At 43.6% G+C, this 20,418-nt stretch overlaps 1 protein-coding gene across 1 annotated transcript in view; it reads left to right on the forward strand.

Annotated features, from left to right (window-relative positions):
- NALCN (sodium leak channel, non-selective) overlaps positions 1-20,418 on the forward strand; it is a 1,129,711-nt gene that overhangs the window by 1,054,459 nt on the left and 54,834 nt on the right. The window contains exon 39 of the mRNA XM_033948885.1: positions 5,891-6,006. Within this exon, the coding sequence (XP_033804776.1) occupies positions 5,891-6,006 (116 nt within the window). The remainder of the gene's footprint in view (positions 1-5,890; positions 6,007-20,418) is intronic.

A 20,418-nucleotide genomic window follows, 5' to 3' on the forward strand; every position in this document is an offset into this window, starting at 1 on the left:
GTGCATAATTAAAGGAGGTCAACATAAATTTAAAGTGAAGAAAGTCAGTGCATGTGTGAGATTTGAGTCAAAGGCACTCAGCACAGTGGGTTCAGAAACGTAAATAACGGACACTGAGAGTGAGCCAAGGTTGAGGTTTGGTACGCCTGACAGAGTGAGAAACAAGGGGAGCAAGGGTGCCCAGAGCAGAGGAGATAACAGAGTTATATTACAAGACAGCCTCATGGACAGACTTAGATAACATAGTGGAGGCAAGGAGAGGTGAAACAGTGAATGAGAGCGTGGAATGATCAAAGGCTTGAAGATTTCAAAACTTCTTGGAGGTGACTGGGCATGATAGAGGGGGAGGGGGAGTAATGGTAAAGGTTATCAGATGGTGATCAGATATGGGGGCAGTGAGGTAGAGAAGTTAGAGAGAGCGCAGTTGGAGAAAAAGACAAGATCAAAAGACAGTGGCCTCCTGGTGAGTGGGGGTTATGGAGCAAAGCTGGAGGTCAAACAGTAAACTAAGTTTATAAGTTGGCATATTGTAAAATTCAATAACTTGCCTGAAGTGTTAGCAACACATAGGGCTCCTTTTACGAAGCCGCGTTAGCGGCTTTATCGCATGCAACTTTTATCAAACGCTAACCCTCACGCTAGCTGAAAAATTACCGCCTGCTCAAGAGGAGGCGGTAGCAGCTAGCAGGGCCGGCAGTTTAGCGCGCACTTTTGAGTCAATAAAAACAACACATTCAGGATGCTGCTCCCATCATCCCGCGCAAATATGGCAGGCTGGATGCCAAATCTCCCTCCTGCCAAACCCCCAACCAGCATGGCACTCGCCACCCCTGGCAGCATGGTCCCCGACCAGCATGGCCTCAAAACGTTGGGAGTAGGAGGGGTGCTTAGTCCCTCCTGCTCCGTAGGCCTCCCATCCCACCCGCAGCCCGCCCCCCCAGTACCTCCTGCTCCTCCTGGTCCAGCGATGCATCTGCTTGGCCTTAGGCCCCGCCCTGGTGCATCATGTGATGCAAAGGGAGGAGCCTAAGGCCCTGATTTGCTCAGGCACCTCGGGATCCTCCCCCCCTTGGGAGGGGCCTGAGGCGCCTGAGCCGATCAGGAACTTCCTTAGGGCTGAGCCTGCATCAGGGGTCTACAACAAATAAAAACACGAATAAAATCAAATGTACATATAATAACATGTGTCAAGGATTGAATAACTACAATGTATTGGATAATTAATTCTGTCAGGAATCCAAAATGTATATTAATGTACAAAATCAGATATATATAAATCAGTATGAATGAGTGAGTTAGCTGCCTTAAGGTTAGCTGCCTTTGCTATATATCCCCTTTCAGCTAATATGATACACATTGCCTTTATGGTACAATAAATACAATAAACATACATAGTTTTTCAGTCACAGGCTTTAACACTACCGTTTTTCCCCAAAAATAATACAGTGTCTTATATTAATTTGGGGTCAAAAAAATGCACTGGGCTTACTTTTGAGGATGTCTTATTTTTTTCATGTGAAACAATTATCTCTCCCTTTCTCTTCTCCATCCCAATTCTTCCCCTTTCCTCCTCCCCACCCATGTGCAGCATCTTTCCTCCCCTCTCACCCATCCCCTTGTGCAGCAGAATCCCACCGACCCTTCCACCATGAGACTGACATACCTCCGCTCCGAGGCCTCCTAAAGTAGCAGGGATGAGGGTTGCTGAATCGATGAGTCCAATTTTTTTCTGCAAATCAGGCAGCACTAGTGTCAGGGATGGCGTCAGGGATTGTTGGGTACATTCAGGGGGGAGGGGGGCTTCGGGGGTCGATCTTAACTAGAGCTTATTTTTGGGGTAGGGCTTATATTAGGAGCATCTTTAAAAATCATGCTAGGGCTTATTTTCAGAGAAATGATAACCAACAAACTCTCAAGTTGTTTTGGATGTCCGAGATCCTTTTCCTTTTAAAAAAAACATTACTGTCATGAGGTTATGATAGAATGATGCTATGCATTTTCATTGAGCTAAGTATTTTTTGAGGTATCTACTAGATTAAATTCAACCCATATTACCGATATTAAAAATGTATCACAAAGTATCAGAAAGTTTTCGTCTTGAAAGGGGAGTTAGACAAGGGTGTCCGTTATCTCTTTTACTACTTGATATTGTTATGGAACCCTTGTTATTGGCTATTCAGCTGGCAAAGGAGATTCAGGGTATTCCTTATGCAGGTCGGGGATATAAGGTCCCTGCTTATGCAGAAGATATTTTGCTTCATTTGAGGAATCCTGAAACTACCATTTCACATTTACTAGATTTGATTGACCGATTTGGCAAATTTTCTGTTTATAAAATAAATTGGAGTAAATCGGAGGTTCTTCCGCTAAATGTACATTGTCCAAAATACATTCCCTTTTCTTTGGAAGGAAGAGGGTATAAAGTAGTTAGGTATTTGGATACAAAAAACATTGGAAGAAATGATGAAAGTAAATAAAAAATCTTTATTGCTGAAGGTCACAGAAATGTGTGAGCAATGGAACCCATTACATCTGTCTTGGTGGGGGAGAGTTCAAACAGTTAAGATGATGATTTTGCCTGTAGTTTGCTACCAAATGGGCATGTTGCCAGTGTTTTTCCAGGGGTCCTTTTACAAGACATTAAATAGTATTCTTAAAACTGCAAGAGTTGCTTTAGTATCTTTACAAAATCAAATTGCGGCGGGTGGGGTGGTAAATTTTCCCAATTTTTATAGGTACCATCAAGCTTATATAATGCGTCAGGGTATGTATTGGATCCTCACCGAGCTCATGGAAAATCTTCCAGACTGGTTATGGTTGGAATGGCAACTCCTGTCTCCATTGAGATTGTGTCACATTTTAAGTATCAAGTTACCTAGGATGTATAAGGACAATAGAATTTTATGAGATACATGGCAGACATTAAAATTTATTAATAATTTAACACCTATTCCGATTCATAAATCCACCTGTCAGTCCCTTTGACTGAACTCCAAGGAAGCATTGGATGCAGGCGGGCATATGTAGTATCAGAGGGAAAGCTGCTTGACTTTTCACAACTGCAACAAACATTTGGTATTGCTAATTCTCAAAATTATAAGTGGTTGCAGTTGAAGCAAGCCATTCAGAAGGGGTTTTCTGTTGGTGAAATCTTAAAAATCAGTATAGTTTGCTGGTCCTATGCTTCCAGACAGATTTCCTAGGGCATCAGCCCGCCCAGTGGTACAAATTAATTTCTGAATTTTTGAATAAGAAATCAAAGACTGGTCTTCATTACATCTGGAGCATTGAGATAAAGCAGCAGATGGAGGATCTTAAAAAGAAGACCCGGGAGCTGAGGCAAAAGCAGCCCCACCTTCTTGCTGAGGAGCTGCAGGCCCTAAGAAGTAAGGATGCAAGTATGGTTTAAAGCAACAAGGTCACGGGGGGGGGGGGTCCCTCACCCATTTAACACTTTCATGTCCAGGGTCCGTGCCATGTGTCTGCCTACATCGGCCATAGGGGACGATGGCAACATCACATTTGCCAATGTGGACACCGTGGTCCAAATTCCATAACTCATGGCTCAAAGGTAGCTGTCGTATACACCTCCAGTGCCATTCAACTAAGCACTGAGACAAAATGGCCACGAATTTGGACTTGGAAGATGACATGTACGGCGTCTGCATCTATGAGACAAACATGTTTTGTTTTTTTTTGTTACATAGAGCTTTTTGGACCCCTGTTCGATTACAGAAATTAGATAGTTTCAAGTCTAACAGATGCTGGCACTGTCATCTCGATGTAGGGACATTGGATCATCTACTGTTCTATTGTCCCTTGATACTTAAATTTTGGAGATCCATTTGGGGTCAAGTGAATAAAATATTGGAAAATCCAGTGGCATTGACGTACGATACCGTGCTATTTGGCACGTTAATGAGGACTAAAAACCTAATATCTTCCCATAATAATAAACTTCTCTTTATTATGACAGGGGTTGCCGTACAACTTATTTTGAGGAACTGGAAAAACTGGGCCCGGTTAAATTATAATTTCTGATGGGAGTCTTTATGCTACATTTTTAAAATAGAACATATGATTGCTATACAGTAGGGACATTATAGGAAATTTAAGGAGGTTTGGGAGCCATTGACAAGATTCTGTAAGGAGTGATTGTTGATTTTGCCCTTTGAACATACATATCCAGGGTGGTGAAATACTTTTAATTTGAGTGCAATTGTTGGATATGTAGAAAGGGTGGGGGGTGATATATGTATTTGTCATGAAATATAATTTGATAGAATTTAAGTGCCGTTAAAGTGTAAAATGTCTGTATAATATGTTGCACTTAATTTTGGTTTTAAAATAAATAAAGATATATATATATATAAAAATGTATCATAAAGTGGTTAAGAAAAACTATATAACCCAGACATGCAAATAACCTACTTATATGAAAAAAGCCTTTTTTCCTGTGTTAAGTACATGGTAGCACTTAAACACAGTTTAGTAAAAGGGCATTTAAGTTATATATTTTTTTTAATAATTCTTTATTCATTTTATAACTTACATCAAGTACATCAACATTGGTATTAACATTTTAACATAGATATATCACTTGAAATTCTACAATTAATCTTATCAAATTAAATTTATTCCCTTCCCTCCCATCCTTTTATATTTCATAAAAACATTTTCTAATAATAAATACCTCCCTCCCCCCACCCAATTTCCATTTGTACTAATCAGGGAAGAAAAATATATACTCATTTTTTTACAATAATCTGATAATGGCCTCCACACATCCTGAAATTTATTAAAGTTCCCTTTTTGAATGGCTAATGTTCTTTCCATTTTATAAATATGGCATACTGAATTCCACCAAAAACTAAAGTTCAATCTATTCCAACTTTTCCAATTAAGTGTTATTTGTTGTATGGCAACTCCTGTCAAAATGAGCATTTAAGTTAAATAAAGAAAGAACCTCCATATTTTTCTTTTTGTTTCTTTTCTTTTTGTTATAATCACTATTCTGTAGCAGTTACTCCAACCTATGGAAATCTGATACTAGGCTTCCAAAGAGACTAGCGGCCTCTTTTACAAAGCCACGCTAGCAGCTGCCGCGCAGCAACAGCCCTGAAGCTCTTTAAATCTCTATGGGCTTCGGGGCTGTTGCTACACGGCAGTCGCTACCACAGCTTTGTGAAAGAGGCCGTAGATTTTTATTTGCTACATTTGTGACCAAAGCCATAAAGATAAATTTAGCCAGTTAGCACTTAACATCCATGATAAACAGATAAATTGAAAACATTCTCTGGAAATACTTCTAGAGCTGCTGCCTTTCTAAATGGATAAACTGGGGTATTTTAAAATATTTGATGTGGACATATGCAACAGTTGGGTGCTGGGGGAAATTTTATCTGGTTCAGTTTATCTAGCTATCTCCAAACATCCTGGCTTTTACAAAGCTGTGGTAGAGGATTCTACTGCGGGCCAGCGAGGAAAATTATTTGACGCTCATAGAATTCCTATGAGCATCGGAGCATTCACCTCACTGGCCCACAATAGAAACCTCTACCACACTTTGTAAAAGGGGTCCTTAGTCATATAAAACTTTTTTTCTCTGTAATAAGTGCTAAGAAACACTTTGGGCCCCTTTTACAAAGCCACAGTAGTGAGTCCCAACATTGACAAATGTGACATAGCCTATATGAATCAAATGGGCTGCATCACTTTTGCTGCACAGGAATCACTACTGCAGCTTTGTAAAAGGGGCCCTTTGTGATTTTTTTCTGGATCTTAAATGTAATCATTTATAATTAAGTAAGACTTTTTTTCATATCTAAATCCTATTCTGTTTTTAACTTTTATAGGTTTGTCAACATTAATTCTCTAATTTTGCTTTCAGCTATAATTGTTGAAAACTTTTCACTGTTTTATTCTACTGAAGAAGATCAGCTTCTCAGCTATAATGATCTTCGCCATTTTCAAATTATTTGGAATATGGTTGATGATAAAAGAGAGGTAAGTCACTTAGGAGTATAGTTATCCACATGAGCTACTGTGAAGACATGTTATTTTACTGTTAGCCCCAGTAACTCTGGGAGGGGGATTCATCAGGGTGCAGTAAAAGATCACCCTTTACCACACCTTGATTTCCTGTGGGAATTTCATTTTAAGCTGGTATGTATGGTTTTTAAGGCTTTTTACGTGCATGCTCCACTTTATCTTAGTGGCAAATTGTGAGAATTTGAACCCATTTGGGAACTCTGCTCCTCCCAACGTTGTCTGCTTCAGTTGCCTTCTTTGCACACAATTAGACTAACTTCTACAAGGAATAGGTCTATCTATGTGGAATTCTCAATTATTTTTCCTGATGTAATGCATTTTTTTTAATTTTAAATTATTTTATTGAATTATGTAGAAAAGTACAAAACAGCAGAAAAAGGATACCAGCACAATAATAAATGCAAAATGCAAAAATAATATAATACAACAATATCCCAACCTGAAGTACTCAAAATGTACCTCCCTACACAACAGCTATGCCCGATACCCAAGCTCTAACAGCACACATCCCTCCCCAAACCCCACTGAACAAGACCACTCCGACAGGCAACCCCCTGTTGGTTCAGGAGGCCACCCCAACATTACAAACATCCCCCCTAACCCCGCTCCCCTAACCTTCCCCTCCTCCCCCCCCCCCCCCCCGGTTTGATAAACTTAAATCAGCGATTGCACTTTCTCCATAATCATTGACCAAGTCTGGGTGTGAGAAGCATAATATCTATGACTCTTTGCTATTGAAAGTTCCATAGCGATCACAGTTTGAATCTTCAGAGACCAATCCAATAGAGTAGGTGGCACAGCCTGTCGCCAATGATTAGCACTCAAGCATTTAGCTGCGGCCAAACCCCAGCGATGAAGGTTAGTTTGCCATGCACGTAAGCACACATTGTAAAGTTCCAACAAACAGCTCTGCGGGGTAAAGGGTAAAAGAATTTTCAGCAGCTGAGACAAACATACCACCATCTTTTTCCAAAAAAGTTTCAGGACCGTACACTCCCACCAAATATGCAGAAATGTACCAGACCCCACCCTACATCTCCAACAGGTAGCAGAAGCCCCAGGATACATCTTGTGCAAGTGCACAAGAGTAAAGTACCACCTAGTAAACACTTTGTAAGCATTTTCCTGAATAAGTACACATGAGGAAGCCTTACATACTTCAGTACACATCTGGGACCACTCCTTATCTGTAAAATGACACCCCAGATCTGTTTCCCAATCCCTTTGATATGTAGGGTGAAAAGAAAAAGAGCCTCTAAAGTATTGGTATAGGACCAAGATTGGCTTAGGTAAACCCCGAAGTGTGACCCACAACTGTTCTAAACGTTCAGAAGACCACTGGGACCCCTTATCCCAACCCCTAGAACAGATAAAATGGTGGATTTGCAGTAGGCCAAATAGTCCCCCCGAAGAGAGAGCACAACTTGTCTGAAAAGCTTCAAAGGACACCAGGACCCCCCTATGTAGAACATTCCTAAAAGTAAATAAACCAGATTACACCCAAAAAGTGTGATTTTCCCGACCCACAGGAAACTGTGGTTCATCTCGTATAGAACCCAAAGTAGAGGGGACCAACCCCTCTCCCCATCACCATCCATCTCACACCACAACCGTAAAAGATGTTTCAAAAATGGATTTGTCTGACCCTCCAATAAGACACGCTCAGGGGAGGACAGCCAAAGCCTAAACTTCAGTCGATGACGTCCCACAAAATGCTGCTCCATCCAAACACCTAATTAGTTTCTGCTATCTCCCAATCCAACAAAAGCCGCAGCTGTGCCGCCCTATAATACCAAAACATATTGGGCAAAGCTCTGCCTCCACTCGACCGAGCAGACCACAAACTACGCCAAGAAAGACGCGGAGGTCTCCCCTACCAAATAAACGTAAAAAACAAGGCATGCAATTGTTTCAGTACCGAATAGGGGATAGGTAAAGTTTGGAACAGAAAGAGTAAGTGGAGCATAACATTCATTTTTATAACAGCTATTCTGCCCCACCAAGACAACCACAACCCATGCCACTACTGAAGATCTCCTCGAATCTGTTGAACAATTTTAGTATAGTTCAAATCATACAATTGGGATAATCACGAGACAAACGAATCCCCAAGTACCGAATAGCCCCGAAGCCCACCTGAAGGGATACCGCGTAGATAACCGGTGAACATCATCCTCATCCAAGGTGACCCCTAACAGCTCGGATTTATCCATATTCACTGTGATCCCAGACACCCCCTCAAACTCAGAAAAAAGCTCAGTTAAAATAGGTAGGGAGACCTCCGGATCCTGCACATACAGTAAAACATCATCAGCAAATAAGGCTATACAGTGTTCCAGGTCACTGACCCAAACCCCCTGCAAGTCTAATTGCTCCCGTATGCAAATTGCTAGGGGCTCCATCGAAAGAGCAAATAAGAGAGAGGATAATGGGTAGCTTTGTCAGTTTCCATGAGCAATAGGAAAGAAGTCCATATAACCCCCATTAATTCTAATAGGCACCCACGGGGGCCTTATAAACGCCTGCACCCAAGCTAGAAAATGAGACCCTAAACCCATCCTCTCCATCACCTGCCACAAAAACTCCCAACCAACCTGATCGAAAGCCTTCTCGGCATCAATAGTCAAAAAGGCTATTTTGTCAGATGTCCGACTGGCTGCCCACAAGTGTAACATCCTCCAAATATCACTGACCTGTCAATGCTGGATAAAACCGGACTGGTCCATATAAACTAAAGTTGGTAAAATCTTACTCAGACGAAAAGCCATACTTGATCAAAATAAGACAAGCGCAACACAACCACATCTTGCGGCCATAAGTGTGTCTCCTGAAGTAAACAAACGTCCCAATTCATTTTCACCTTTTCACGATACACAATACATAAGAATTGCCGCTGCTGGGTCAGACCAGTGGTCCATCGTGCCTAGAAGTCCGCTCACTCAGTGGCCTTTGGTCAAAGACCAGTGCTCTAAATGAGTCAAGCCTCACCTGCGTACGTTCCGGTTTAGCAGGAACTTGTCCAACTTTGTCTTGAATCCATGGAGGGTGTTTTCACCTATAACAGACTCCTGAAGAGCATTCCAGTTTTCTACCACTCTGTTTGAAGAAGAACTTACGTTTGTACTGAATCTATCCCCTTTTAACTTTAGAGTGCCCTCTTGTTCTCTCTACCTTGGAGAGGGTGAACAACCTATCTTTATCTACTAAGTCTATTCCCTTCAGTATTTTGAATGTTTCGATCATGTCCCCTCTCAGTCTCCTCTTTTGAAGGGAGAAGAGGCGCAGTTTCTCCAATCTCTCACTATATGGTAACTCATCCAGCCCCTTAACCATTTTAGTTGCTTTTCTCTGGACCCTTTCGAGTAGTACCATGTCCTTCCTCATGTACGGCAACCAGTGCTGGATGCAGAACTCCAGGTGAGAGCGCACCATGATCCGGTGGCATGATAACCTTCTCCGATCTGTTCGTAATCCCCTTCTTAATCATTCCTAGCACCCTTTTCACCGCTGCCGCGCATTGTGCGGACGGCTTCATCGACTTGTCGATCAGAACTCCCAAGTCTCTTTCCTGGGAGGTCACTCCAAGTACCGCCTCGCTCATCCTGTATTCGTGTATGTTACTGACATGCATCATTTTACACTTATCCACATTGAACCTCATTTGCCATGTTGCTGCCCATTTCTCGAGCTTGATTATGTCACGTTGCAGATCTTCGCAATCCCCCTGTGTCTTCACTACTCTGAATAACTTCGTATTGTCCGCAAATTTAATGACCTCACTCATCGTACCAATGTCCAGATCGTTTATAAAGATGTTGAAGAGCACAAGTCCAAGCACTGAGCCCTGCAGCACCCCACTAGGGACGCTTTTCCAGTCCAAGTATTGTCCATTTACCCCACTCTCTTTTTCCTATCCTCTAGCCAGTTTTTAATCCACATGAGTATTTCACCCTCGATTCCATGGCTCGCAATTTTCCGAAGTAGTCATTCATGCGGAACCTTGTTGAATGCCTTCTGAAAATCCAGATATACAATGTTGACCGGGTTGCCCTTGTCTATTTGCATGTTTACTCCCTCAAAGAATTGCAGCAAGTTCGTCAAACAAGATCTGCCTTTGCTGATACTGTGCTGGCTGGTCCTCATCAGACTGTCTCCATCAAGGTGATCAAAGATACAGCCCTTTATTAGCGCCTCTACCATCTTTCCCGGTACTAAGGTCAGACTCACCGGTATGTAGTTTCCAGGATCTCCCCTCAAACTTTTTTGAAGATTGGCGTAACATTCGCCACCTTCCAGTCTTCCATAATCTTTCCCGATTTGATCGACAGTTCAGCTATAGTCCCTTTCAGTTCCTTGATGACCCCAGATGGATATCATCTGGTCCCGGTGATTTATCGCTCTTAAGCCTATTGATCTGCCTGCATACCTATTCTACACTGACCGTCAACCCTGTCAGTTTCCCGTCTTCGTTTCCAGCATATAGCTTGATGGGTTCCGGTATGTTGTGCATATTCTCTTCTGTAAATACAGATGCAAAAAATGTGTTCAGTTTGTCGACTATGGCTTTGTCCTCCTTTAGCACTCCCTTTATTCCATGGTCATCCAACAGCCCCACCGCTTCCTTCGCAGGTCGTTTCTCCTTAATATATTGAAAGAACGGCTTGAAGTTTTTAACCTCCTTGCAATTTTTCCTCATAGTCCCTTTTGGCCCCTCTTACCACCTTATGGCACCTGCGTGATGTTGCTTGTGCTTTTTCCAGTTTTCGTCTGTTTTGACCTTTTCTATACTTTAAAAGAAACCTTCTTGTCTCTGATCACTTCTTTCACCGCTACAGTGAGCCACGCCGGTTCCTTGTTCTTTTTCCTCTTGGATCCCTTGTTGATACGCAGTATATATATATTTTGTGCCTCAGTGACTGTGTCCTTGAAAAGGGACCATGCTTGCTCTAGAGTTTTTACAGCACCTATCCTCTTCTTAATCTTCTTCCCCACCATGAGTCTCATCCCTTCGTAAATCCCTTTTCAGAAGTTCAGCACCGTGGTTGTCATTCTGGATCATTGTTTCGCCCCCGTGTCCAAGTTGAAGCAGATCATATTATGATCACTGCTTCCCAGCATCCCTTCTACTTCTACATCTTGTGCCAGTCCTCATAGTCCATTTAGAAGTAAGTCCAGAATTGCATTTCCTCTCGTGTTTTCCTTGATAAGTTGTTCCAGGAACCAATCGACCACTGCATCCAGGAACTTGTTTTCCCTACTGCAGCCGGAGGTGCCTAGGTTCCAGTCTATCCCCTGGTAATTGAAGTCACCCATGATAACTGCATTTCCTCCCTTGTAGTTGTGTTTAATCTCAGTCGTCATTTCTTCATCAATTTCTTCAGATTGCCCTGGGGGTCGGTAGTAGATGCCAATCTTCATTTCCATTCCATTTGTTCCCGGAATTTTGACCCATAGAGATTGTAACTTGTTTTCGGCGTATTCTCTCCGGCAGACTCTATTCCCTCTTTGACATACAGAGCTTTGCCCCCACCTTTTTGACCCACTTTGTCTCTGCGGTATAGCTTGTATCCCGGTAGCACAGTATCCTAGATCGTTGGTTTGCCCCCGTTTCCAGTTTGAAGTAGATCATATTATGATCACTGTTTCTCAGCATCCCTTCTACTTCTACATCTTGTGCCGGCCCTCGCAGTCCATTTAAAATTAAGTCCAGAATGTGTCTGGCATCACTTCCCCCATTAAAAGAACGAAAATTTTAACACAGCTGAAGCGTCAAAATGTTGATATAGCCTGTCTGCAGGAAACCCGCCTGACGGACATAGAACATCAGAAATTGAGGAGGTCATGGGTAGCTGCAGTTTATGCAGTCTCCTCCACACAAAAGCGAGCGGGGGTAGCGATCTTAATCCGTAAGACCTTACCACACACAGCACGAGTGGTTGACACTGACCCCCAGGGCAGATATATTCTGTTACAGATGACAATAGGAACATATTCCTTCTACCTTATGAATGTCTATGCACCTAATACTTATGATCATTCTTTCTTTGAGGGCATTACAAAATTGCTTCTGGAGCGAGTCACAGATCCGGTCTTCTTGGCGGGAGATTTTAATCAAGTCATGGACCCGAGTTGTGATCGCTCTCTGACAGGAAACAATTCTAGTCAGTCCCAAAATAGAGGTCTACCCTATCTTTGTGCAACTCTAGATTTAGTCGACCCCTGGAGACTATTACATACCACAGAACGAGATTATACGCATCGCTCCAGAGCACACAACACACAATCTAGAATAGATTACATTCTTACCACGAGTAGGGCGTTCCTGAATGTAGATACAGCGGTCATAGGACCGGTGGTAATTTCTGACCATGCAATGATTTGGATTGATGTGAATGTAGGATTTGGCATAAGGGGCCCTGTACGCTGGCGCTTCCCTAGTTACCTATTTTCTGATGACCATTTCAGAACTTATTTAACATCTAAGTGGGAAGACTTCCTGGACTTCAATGGTCAGCATTGTAATAACCCGACGCTGTTTTGGAGAACTGCTAAGGTAGTACTCAGAGGAGATTGTATAGCTTATGTTATAGCGCGCAATCGCCATTTGTCACGGGGCATTCTCAGGTTGGAAAAGGAATTAGCAATTGCCAAACGCCACTATACACAACACCCGACCCGAACTTCCAGGGAACACTTGATATCCGTGGAGACGACCCTTAATTCCTATATACACGAGCGCACGGTCAAAATGCTGTTATATCAAAAATACTGCTATCATCGCTATGGCAACCGCGCTGGGCAGTTATTAGCACGGTTGACAACACAGGCTAGGGGTCATCGTTATGTCATGGGTTTGAGGGATGATTTGGGACGTCAGCAGCATTCTACTGCACACATTGCACAGATTTTTCAATCTCATTTTCAGAAGATTTATGGTCGCCAGGACTCGGGAGATGAACCCCTTATTAGGGACTACCTAACAGATTCTGGTTTATTGCCGCTCTCTGAACAAGATGTAGAGTTTCTTAATGCAGCCATTACCCCTAAAGAATTACAAAAAGCAATCCAGAACAAAGAAATTTCTCTGCTCCAGGGCTAGATGGCTTTACGGCTGAGTTTTATAAGCTTTTATCAGTACAGCTTGGCCCCTTCTTACGGGACTATTATTCTCAAGCAATACAAGATACTTTCCCATAGAAGCGAATGAGGCTTTAATTACTTTGATATTGAAACCTGGAAAGAAAGCACTGCTCCCGAGTCCTATCGTCCAATCTCTCTTTTAAATGTGGATATTAAAATTCTTTCAAAAATATTGGCTGATAGATTAGCAACTCTACTCCCGAATATCATTGCTCCGACACAGGTGGGCTTTGTAAAGGGAAGGCAGACGGTGCATAATGTTCGCAAGGCATTACTATCCTTAGCGCACACTCAACATCATCATACCCCGATGCTGCTACTAAGTTTCGACCCGGCGCAAGCTTTTGACCAAGTAAATTGGACATATCTATTTGAGGTGATGAACTTCATGGGAATATCGGGTTGGTTCGCCACAGCGTTACGCACGTTATATTCGACACCAAAGGCGAGATTCCTGGTTAATGACATTACGGATCCAATTTTCATTGAAAGAGGTACCCGACAGGGATGTCCCTTGTCTCCTCTCTTATTCTTGTTATACTTGGAACCCTTTCTGCGTACAGTGTCCCTAGACCCTGATATTGTGGGAGTGGATTTTGGGGACCATTCACTAAAAGTGTTAGCTTTTGCGGATGATCTATTATTTCTGCTCACCAACCCTGCTCACTCCATTGAACATCTATTGCAGGCGCTAAATGAATTTAGATTTTATTCAGGCTTTACTTTGAACTATCAGAAATCTGTTGCTTTAGCTAGCCCGGTGACACTACAACAGACATGGAGTGGCCACTTTCCTTTTACTTGGGCGGCAGCCTCGATTCGATACCTGGGTGTTTGGATTCCTAGAGACCTTAAGACTCTTTATGATAGTAATATCTCCCCACTGCTGCATGACACTCTGCAAAACTTACAAAACTGGTCCACCTTCCCCCTTTCCGTAGCGGAACGGGTGGCCCTCTTTAATATGGTTCTCTTTCCCAAATGGCTGTATCGTTTTCAGGTCCTACCACTGCTATTATCTTATACTCACAATGCACGTCTAATCAAGGGTCTCCAATGTTTTCTATGGGGGGGCAAACGACCCCGAATGCAATTTCTTAGGATGTGTTTGCCCAGGGACAGGGGGGGATATGGATTGTTAAATGTACATTGGTATACTATGGCCTGTCAGATGAGACACATTAATGACTGGTTTAGGGGGACATCTGATTTTTCTGCCACGCCACTGGAGTTATCTTTGTTGGCTCCGTACCATGTAAGTTATTTTTTGCATGTGGCAGATCCGAAGATACATCCTTTGGTGTCACACTATCCAATATTTACGCCGGCACGGCGAACCTGGAAATGGGTGTGTAAAACTGCTAAGCTGTCTTCTGGGGTCTCCTTTTATTTACCCATTCAGGGCAATGGAGCCTTTCAGCGTGGATTACAAAATACCTCCTTTCAGAGGTGGAGTATGCAGGGACTTCAATATCTTTTCCACCTGTTTTTGGAGGAGGGGACAATAGCAACTTTTGCGGAATTACTTCGGACTTTTGCTTTACAGCCTAATGACTTGTTTGCCTATTACCAGATCCGACATTATGTACAATCTCTACCGTTGTCCACCTTACTGAGGATAATAGAGATGCCCTCTCGGAACTCTACAGCCTTTCTGCGCAACAGAGGATTCCTCTTCGTTTTCATGTTGTGGGGGTCTGGGATTGCCAACCTGGCCCTAACTTGGACATTTTAGCGACCACATGGGCAGAAGACTTGCAATGTTCACTCACGGCCCACCAGTTACAACAGGTCTTGAAACATATTCAAAAGGTATCTCCTAATATCACCCACTGGGAAATGCAACTGAAAATTGTTTTGAGACTCTATATTCCGCCGGAACGGGGATCACGCCGTCTCATTCATGCCCGAAATGTGATCATGCTCATGCCTCTTTGGGTCATATGCTTTGGGCCTGCCATAAAATTTTACAGTTTTGGAGTCACCTGGGACAATATATAACGCTGCTTTGGGGGAGGCGTTGGCTACCGCAACCAAGAGCATTATTTGGGTATTACAATATAGCCACGCCTAAACCCAAGGGTATGTCCGCTTTCATAACCAGAGCACTTTTGATGGGGAAGAAAGCCATTTTCACCAGCTGGCTGTCTAGTACTCCCCCGACTTATGCCCAATGGAGATCCTTGATGATAATCCACGCAATGCTAGAGCGGAGAATAGTAGGAGACTTGGATCGTGGTCCGGGTCATAAATTTCATCAGACCTGGGAATGTTTCTGGCAGGATCTCACCCCGCATGCACGTAGTAGACTATTGAATATTTAAGTTTGACTCGGACTCTCAGTTTTTTGATATGGCACTGGACTCCTGGGGTGGGGAGGGATGAGAGGGGGGGATAGTTGCATTGTTATTTACTGAACTATGCTGCTGATTGTATTGAGTGTTTACTGTTGAAACAATAAAAAACATTTGAACATAAAATTAAGTCCAGAATTGCATTTCCTCTCATATTTTCCTTGACAAGTTGTTCCAGGAAGCAATCGCCTACAGCATCCAGGAACTTGGTCTCCCTAGCACAGCCGGAGGTGCCTAGATTCCAGTCTAGCCTCGGATAGTTGAAGTCATCCATGATAACTGCATTGCCTCCCTTGCAGTTGCATTTTATCTCGTCTGTCATTTCTCCATCAATTTCTTCGGACTGCCCTGGAGGTTGGTAGTAGATGCCGATCTTCATTTCCAGTCCATTTGTTCCTGGAATTTTGACCCATAGAGACTCTAACTTATTCGTCAGTTGTGGCGTGTTCTCTCTAGTAGACTCAATTCCCTCTTGGACATATAGGGCAATGCCCCTACCTTTTTGAGCCACTCTGTCTCTGCAGTATAGTTTGTATCCCTGTAGCACAGTGTCCCAGATGTTTTCCTCCGTCCACCATGTTTCCGTGATGCCGACGATGTCAAAGTTATCTTTTTGTGCCATAGCTTCTAATTCATCTATCTTATTCCTTAGGCTCCTTGCGTTCATGTACATACACTTGAGTTTGCGGCCTGTTCCTTTCTTGCATTTCCTTCCCTCTTGTGTCCCTTTCGATCTGTCTTGCCCTGTGATCCGGTGAGTCTTCTCCTCTATCTTCCGGGTATACCAGTTGCTGAACCATCTACTCTCTCAGTCGACTATCGGCTTTCCCCTTCTTCCTAGTTTAAAAACTTCTAAACTTCTCTCTTGATGTTGCTTGCAAGTAGCCTTGTTCCGTCTCTGCTGAGGTGGAGTCCGTCCTTCCTGAATAGCTTGGTCTTCCCCTAGAACATCATCCAGTTGCACACAAAGTGGAATCCTTCCTCACACCAGCGCCGCATCCACACATTGACTGCTTGCAGCTCCATCTGCCTCTTCTCGACAGCCCTGGGTACTGGCAGGATCTCCGAGAATGCTATCCTCTGCGTTCTGGTCTTCAGCTTCCTTCCTAGCATCACCTTGTTCGTCCCCATAAGGATCACCACTGCCGTATCTTCTTCTTCCACGCTGTCGATGATCCTGTCGATGCAGCTCACTATGTCTCCTACCTTGGCTCCTGGTAGGCAGGTCACCAGCCGATCCTGTCTTTCTCCTGCTATATGGCTGTCAACTTGTCTGATGATGGAGTCCCCCACGATGATTGCTGTCCTTTCTGTCTTCTCTTGATTCTCCAGCCGCAGGTCCGTGGCCCTGATGTATGTCCATCTCTCCAGCCTCTAGCCACACCACAGTCCCAGACCGGGACTCAGCGGCACCCCCAGTGGCTAGCCTTAGTAAGAACAGCAGCGTGTGACCCGGACTGGAGCCACCCTGCAGGATCGGACTGACACACAAGCGGAACTCAAAAACAACCAAAACCACACCAAGCAGGTATCAATGAAAATGCTTCACTTTTACTTAGTAAACCACAAATGTCAGGATGTCACCAATAAAGATAACAATGCTCAAGGCAAAATTCAAAAGAAGGCAAATAAACAAAACAGGAAAAAAAAAACCAAACTTTTCTTCCTTAAATTTAGTCAGTAATGCTTTGAGCTAGGGCTCTTCCATGAGCCAGCACAGCTTGTATTTCAAACAAAGTGCAAAACAAATTCTAGTTCTGTGCATTGCTTCCCAACAGTTCACACTTTCACAAAACAAAGCCTCTAGCAGCAATTTTGCAGCACTGCTAGAATTAGGAGAGTGTCTTAGGTTTGCTAAGAAAAGCTTTTTGCAATGAATTTCAAAATTCCCTCCCAGGGTGACAGCAAACCTCTCCCCAGCGACACTTCCAGCTTTATAAAGAAAAACCAAAATACTGAGCTCAAAACCAAACAGTTCCAAAAACAAACAGTTCCCAAAAACAAAACTCACTGTTTGTAGATTATTGCCTGCAGCTGGTGGATAAACCAACCTCCATGGCTTCAGAAAAGGGCTCCAATTCCTCAGGCAAAGATTCTTGTATTTCCATTGGAAGCTCCACGTCAGGCAAAGATAAATCCAGGGCTTCTCCAGCCTCCTCCACCTCCATAGGTGTGATTCTGTTGCTCTTGCTTAGCCCAGGGAGATCCTCAGGGAGAAAAGGCCTTAATCTTCTCCTTATCTTGCCTGTCTGTTTGTTCCTCACTGCTGGCTTTTCTATTCTAAGGCCAAGCCCTAACCTAGCTGAGTCAGCAGGGAACTGGGTAGCTCTTGGGCTCCTCTGGTGGCGACCCAGATACTCACTATCTACTAGATTCTCAGTAAGATCAGGCTCCCCCAGTGGTCGACTGGGAAATTGTCAGGATCAGGGCCAGGACGGACCTTATAAACTCCCTTCCTGGATTTACTCTTTACCTTCCCTTATGACTTTACTGGGACGCTGGCAGGCCCAGCGCCTGACTGGTCACAAGCCGTAGGTCCATGTCCTTTGTTCCCATCCATTTTCTCTCATCCTGGCTTTGGCTTGCACCGGACTCGTCTTCTTGTGGGTTCCCTCCGCTGTTTCCCATATAGTTCATCGAGAGTTCTTAGATCATCCTCTCAGTCTACCCTTAACGTTCCCTCCTTGAAAATTATCGGAACACGCCGTGCCTCTATTTTTTCAGTAACAGCACCAACGATTTGGAATTCTCTCCCTATTTTCATGAGACTTGAACAAGATTTGCAGAAATTCAAGAGTAGTTTAAAGTGTCTTCTTTTTAAAGAAGCCTTTAACTGAATTTACTAAGTCTATCATGAGACAACATCTTATGATTTTTCTCATTCATGAAACCAGTTCACCAATATTTTTCTCTTTCGATCTCTCACTACCACTTTCTGATTTCTCCTACCCTCCCAATGTACTTCCCTTTTATGTACTTTTCTTCAAAAATTGTATTTCTGCCCTCCTTTCCTATTGTTTCTCAAGTTTAATTACCCCTGTTGGTCTAATTAAAAATATTATGTATCAGTGATTTCTTTAAAATCTCATTTTTATTTCTGTAAAACGCTTTGTAATTTGAAAAGCGTTTCATCAAATAATTTGAATAAACTTGAATAAACTTGAAACTTGAATAAACTTGTTTCCAGATCTCGCTGCTGTGTCACCCATTTCTTCCTGGTGGTTGTCCGTCGGGTGGTCCATACTCTCTGTAGGTGTATCTCAGCAGTTCTACTGTTGCTGGTAATTTTCCATGGCCTCCCTATATGCCTCCTCTATGAACTTCTCCAGCTTTCGGACTTCTTCCTCCACTGCTTGAAGTGCCTCCAGTTCCAGTATTCTGCCCTCCAGGAGGCTGACTTGTTTCTTTCGGCTCTCCAGTTCTCTGCATTGAGCACATATGTAAGAGGGGGTTGTCATACATATGGCAGACAGTGCAGAAAACTGGGTAGCTCAACATCCGGCTTCTGTCTGCTGCTTCCATTGCTGCCCACTTGCCGGTCTGCTGTGGATGTCTTCTGTGTCTGCTGTTGTTGTCCTCTGCGCTCGCCATGTCATCTGTGTCTGCCTGGTTGTGTGTCCTCTGTGTCTGCCTGGTTGTGTGTTCTCTGTGCCTGCTGTGTCCTCTGCGCCTGCCTGGTTGTGTGTCCTCTGCGCCTGCTGTGTCCTCTGTGTCTGCCTGGTTGTATGTCCTCTGCGCCTGCTGCGGTCTCCTTCTGTTCTCCTTTAGCGGTGGCTCGGCCCTTCTCGAGGCCCTTCGCAAAGGCACTCTCACTAAGGCGAGCACCTTTAACGCTCGCCTTCGACACGCGCCGAATGGCTGAGCACCATTGGCCCCTCCCCTTTTAAGGGGAGCTCCGGATCCGAGCACTGACATCAGAGGGGTGGGCGGAGCTATCTCTCGCTGCTGCCCCTCTCACCTGCCTTCTCCTGCCCTTCCCATTCTAGCTCTGTTGCTTCTCTTCATTTGATTTTCTTCCTTCTCTTTCTCCCTCCTGACTTCTCCTGGCTGCCCTGCTCTCTGGCTGCTGCTGTGTTCTCCCGTTGGCTCCTCCCCTTTTATTTCCCATTGGCCCCTGCCCTTATTCCCGTACTATTCAACCCATTAACATTCCAGGACCCTGTATGTAGAAGTTTACCAGCACCTCCCCAGAGAACTCCTCCCAACCCCCTGTCTCTGTGCTGATCCTTACCTGCCGAGATCAGCCAGCCTGTAGGAAGTGCAGTCCTCCCCAGAAGATTATCACCACACAAATGCTTCCCTGTCCTTACTGGAAAAATAGCTCCCGAACTCCCACAACATACCCTCCCACTCAGTCTTCCCCCACCATTCACCCCTCTCAAACATCACCCAACCCCAACCCCATCATAGAACAGTAAAACAGCAAATCAAAATAAGCCAACCCAAATTGTACTCGCTCCTGAGAGTAACCCTGAAACCAGAGAGACACCAACAGCCTCAGCCCACTCAAACCATCCCACTCAAACATTAAGGTAATGCACTTATATACCAAGCAAACTGCAAGGTTGAGGCGGAATAGAAATTAGTAATGTAATGTAATGTAATATTATAGTACATGCTTATATGATTTTGTTGTCTCTTGCTCAGATGTTTACTTCAAACATACCAAAATTATTTCAGTCAATATATTTTCCACCGTTTTGCAGTTATGCTTCTCTTGTTCTCTTACTAACCACAGAGTCGACTTCAGTTTTGTTCCAGTCTTTAGCAGAGTGCAGATGGAGCTGGATGAATTTTACTTAGTCAAGATTGTCTTTCATCATTTTGTATTAGTTGCTATGAGGGTGTCATGGCCTTAAAACTTCTCTCATTA

This window comes from Geotrypetes seraphini, chromosome 6 (genome assembly GCF_902459505.1).
Source record: "Geotrypetes seraphini chromosome 6, aGeoSer1.1, whole genome shotgun sequence".
In the NCBI taxonomy this organism is placed as follows: domain Eukaryota; kingdom Metazoa; phylum Chordata; class Amphibia; order Gymnophiona; family Dermophiidae; genus Geotrypetes; species Geotrypetes seraphini.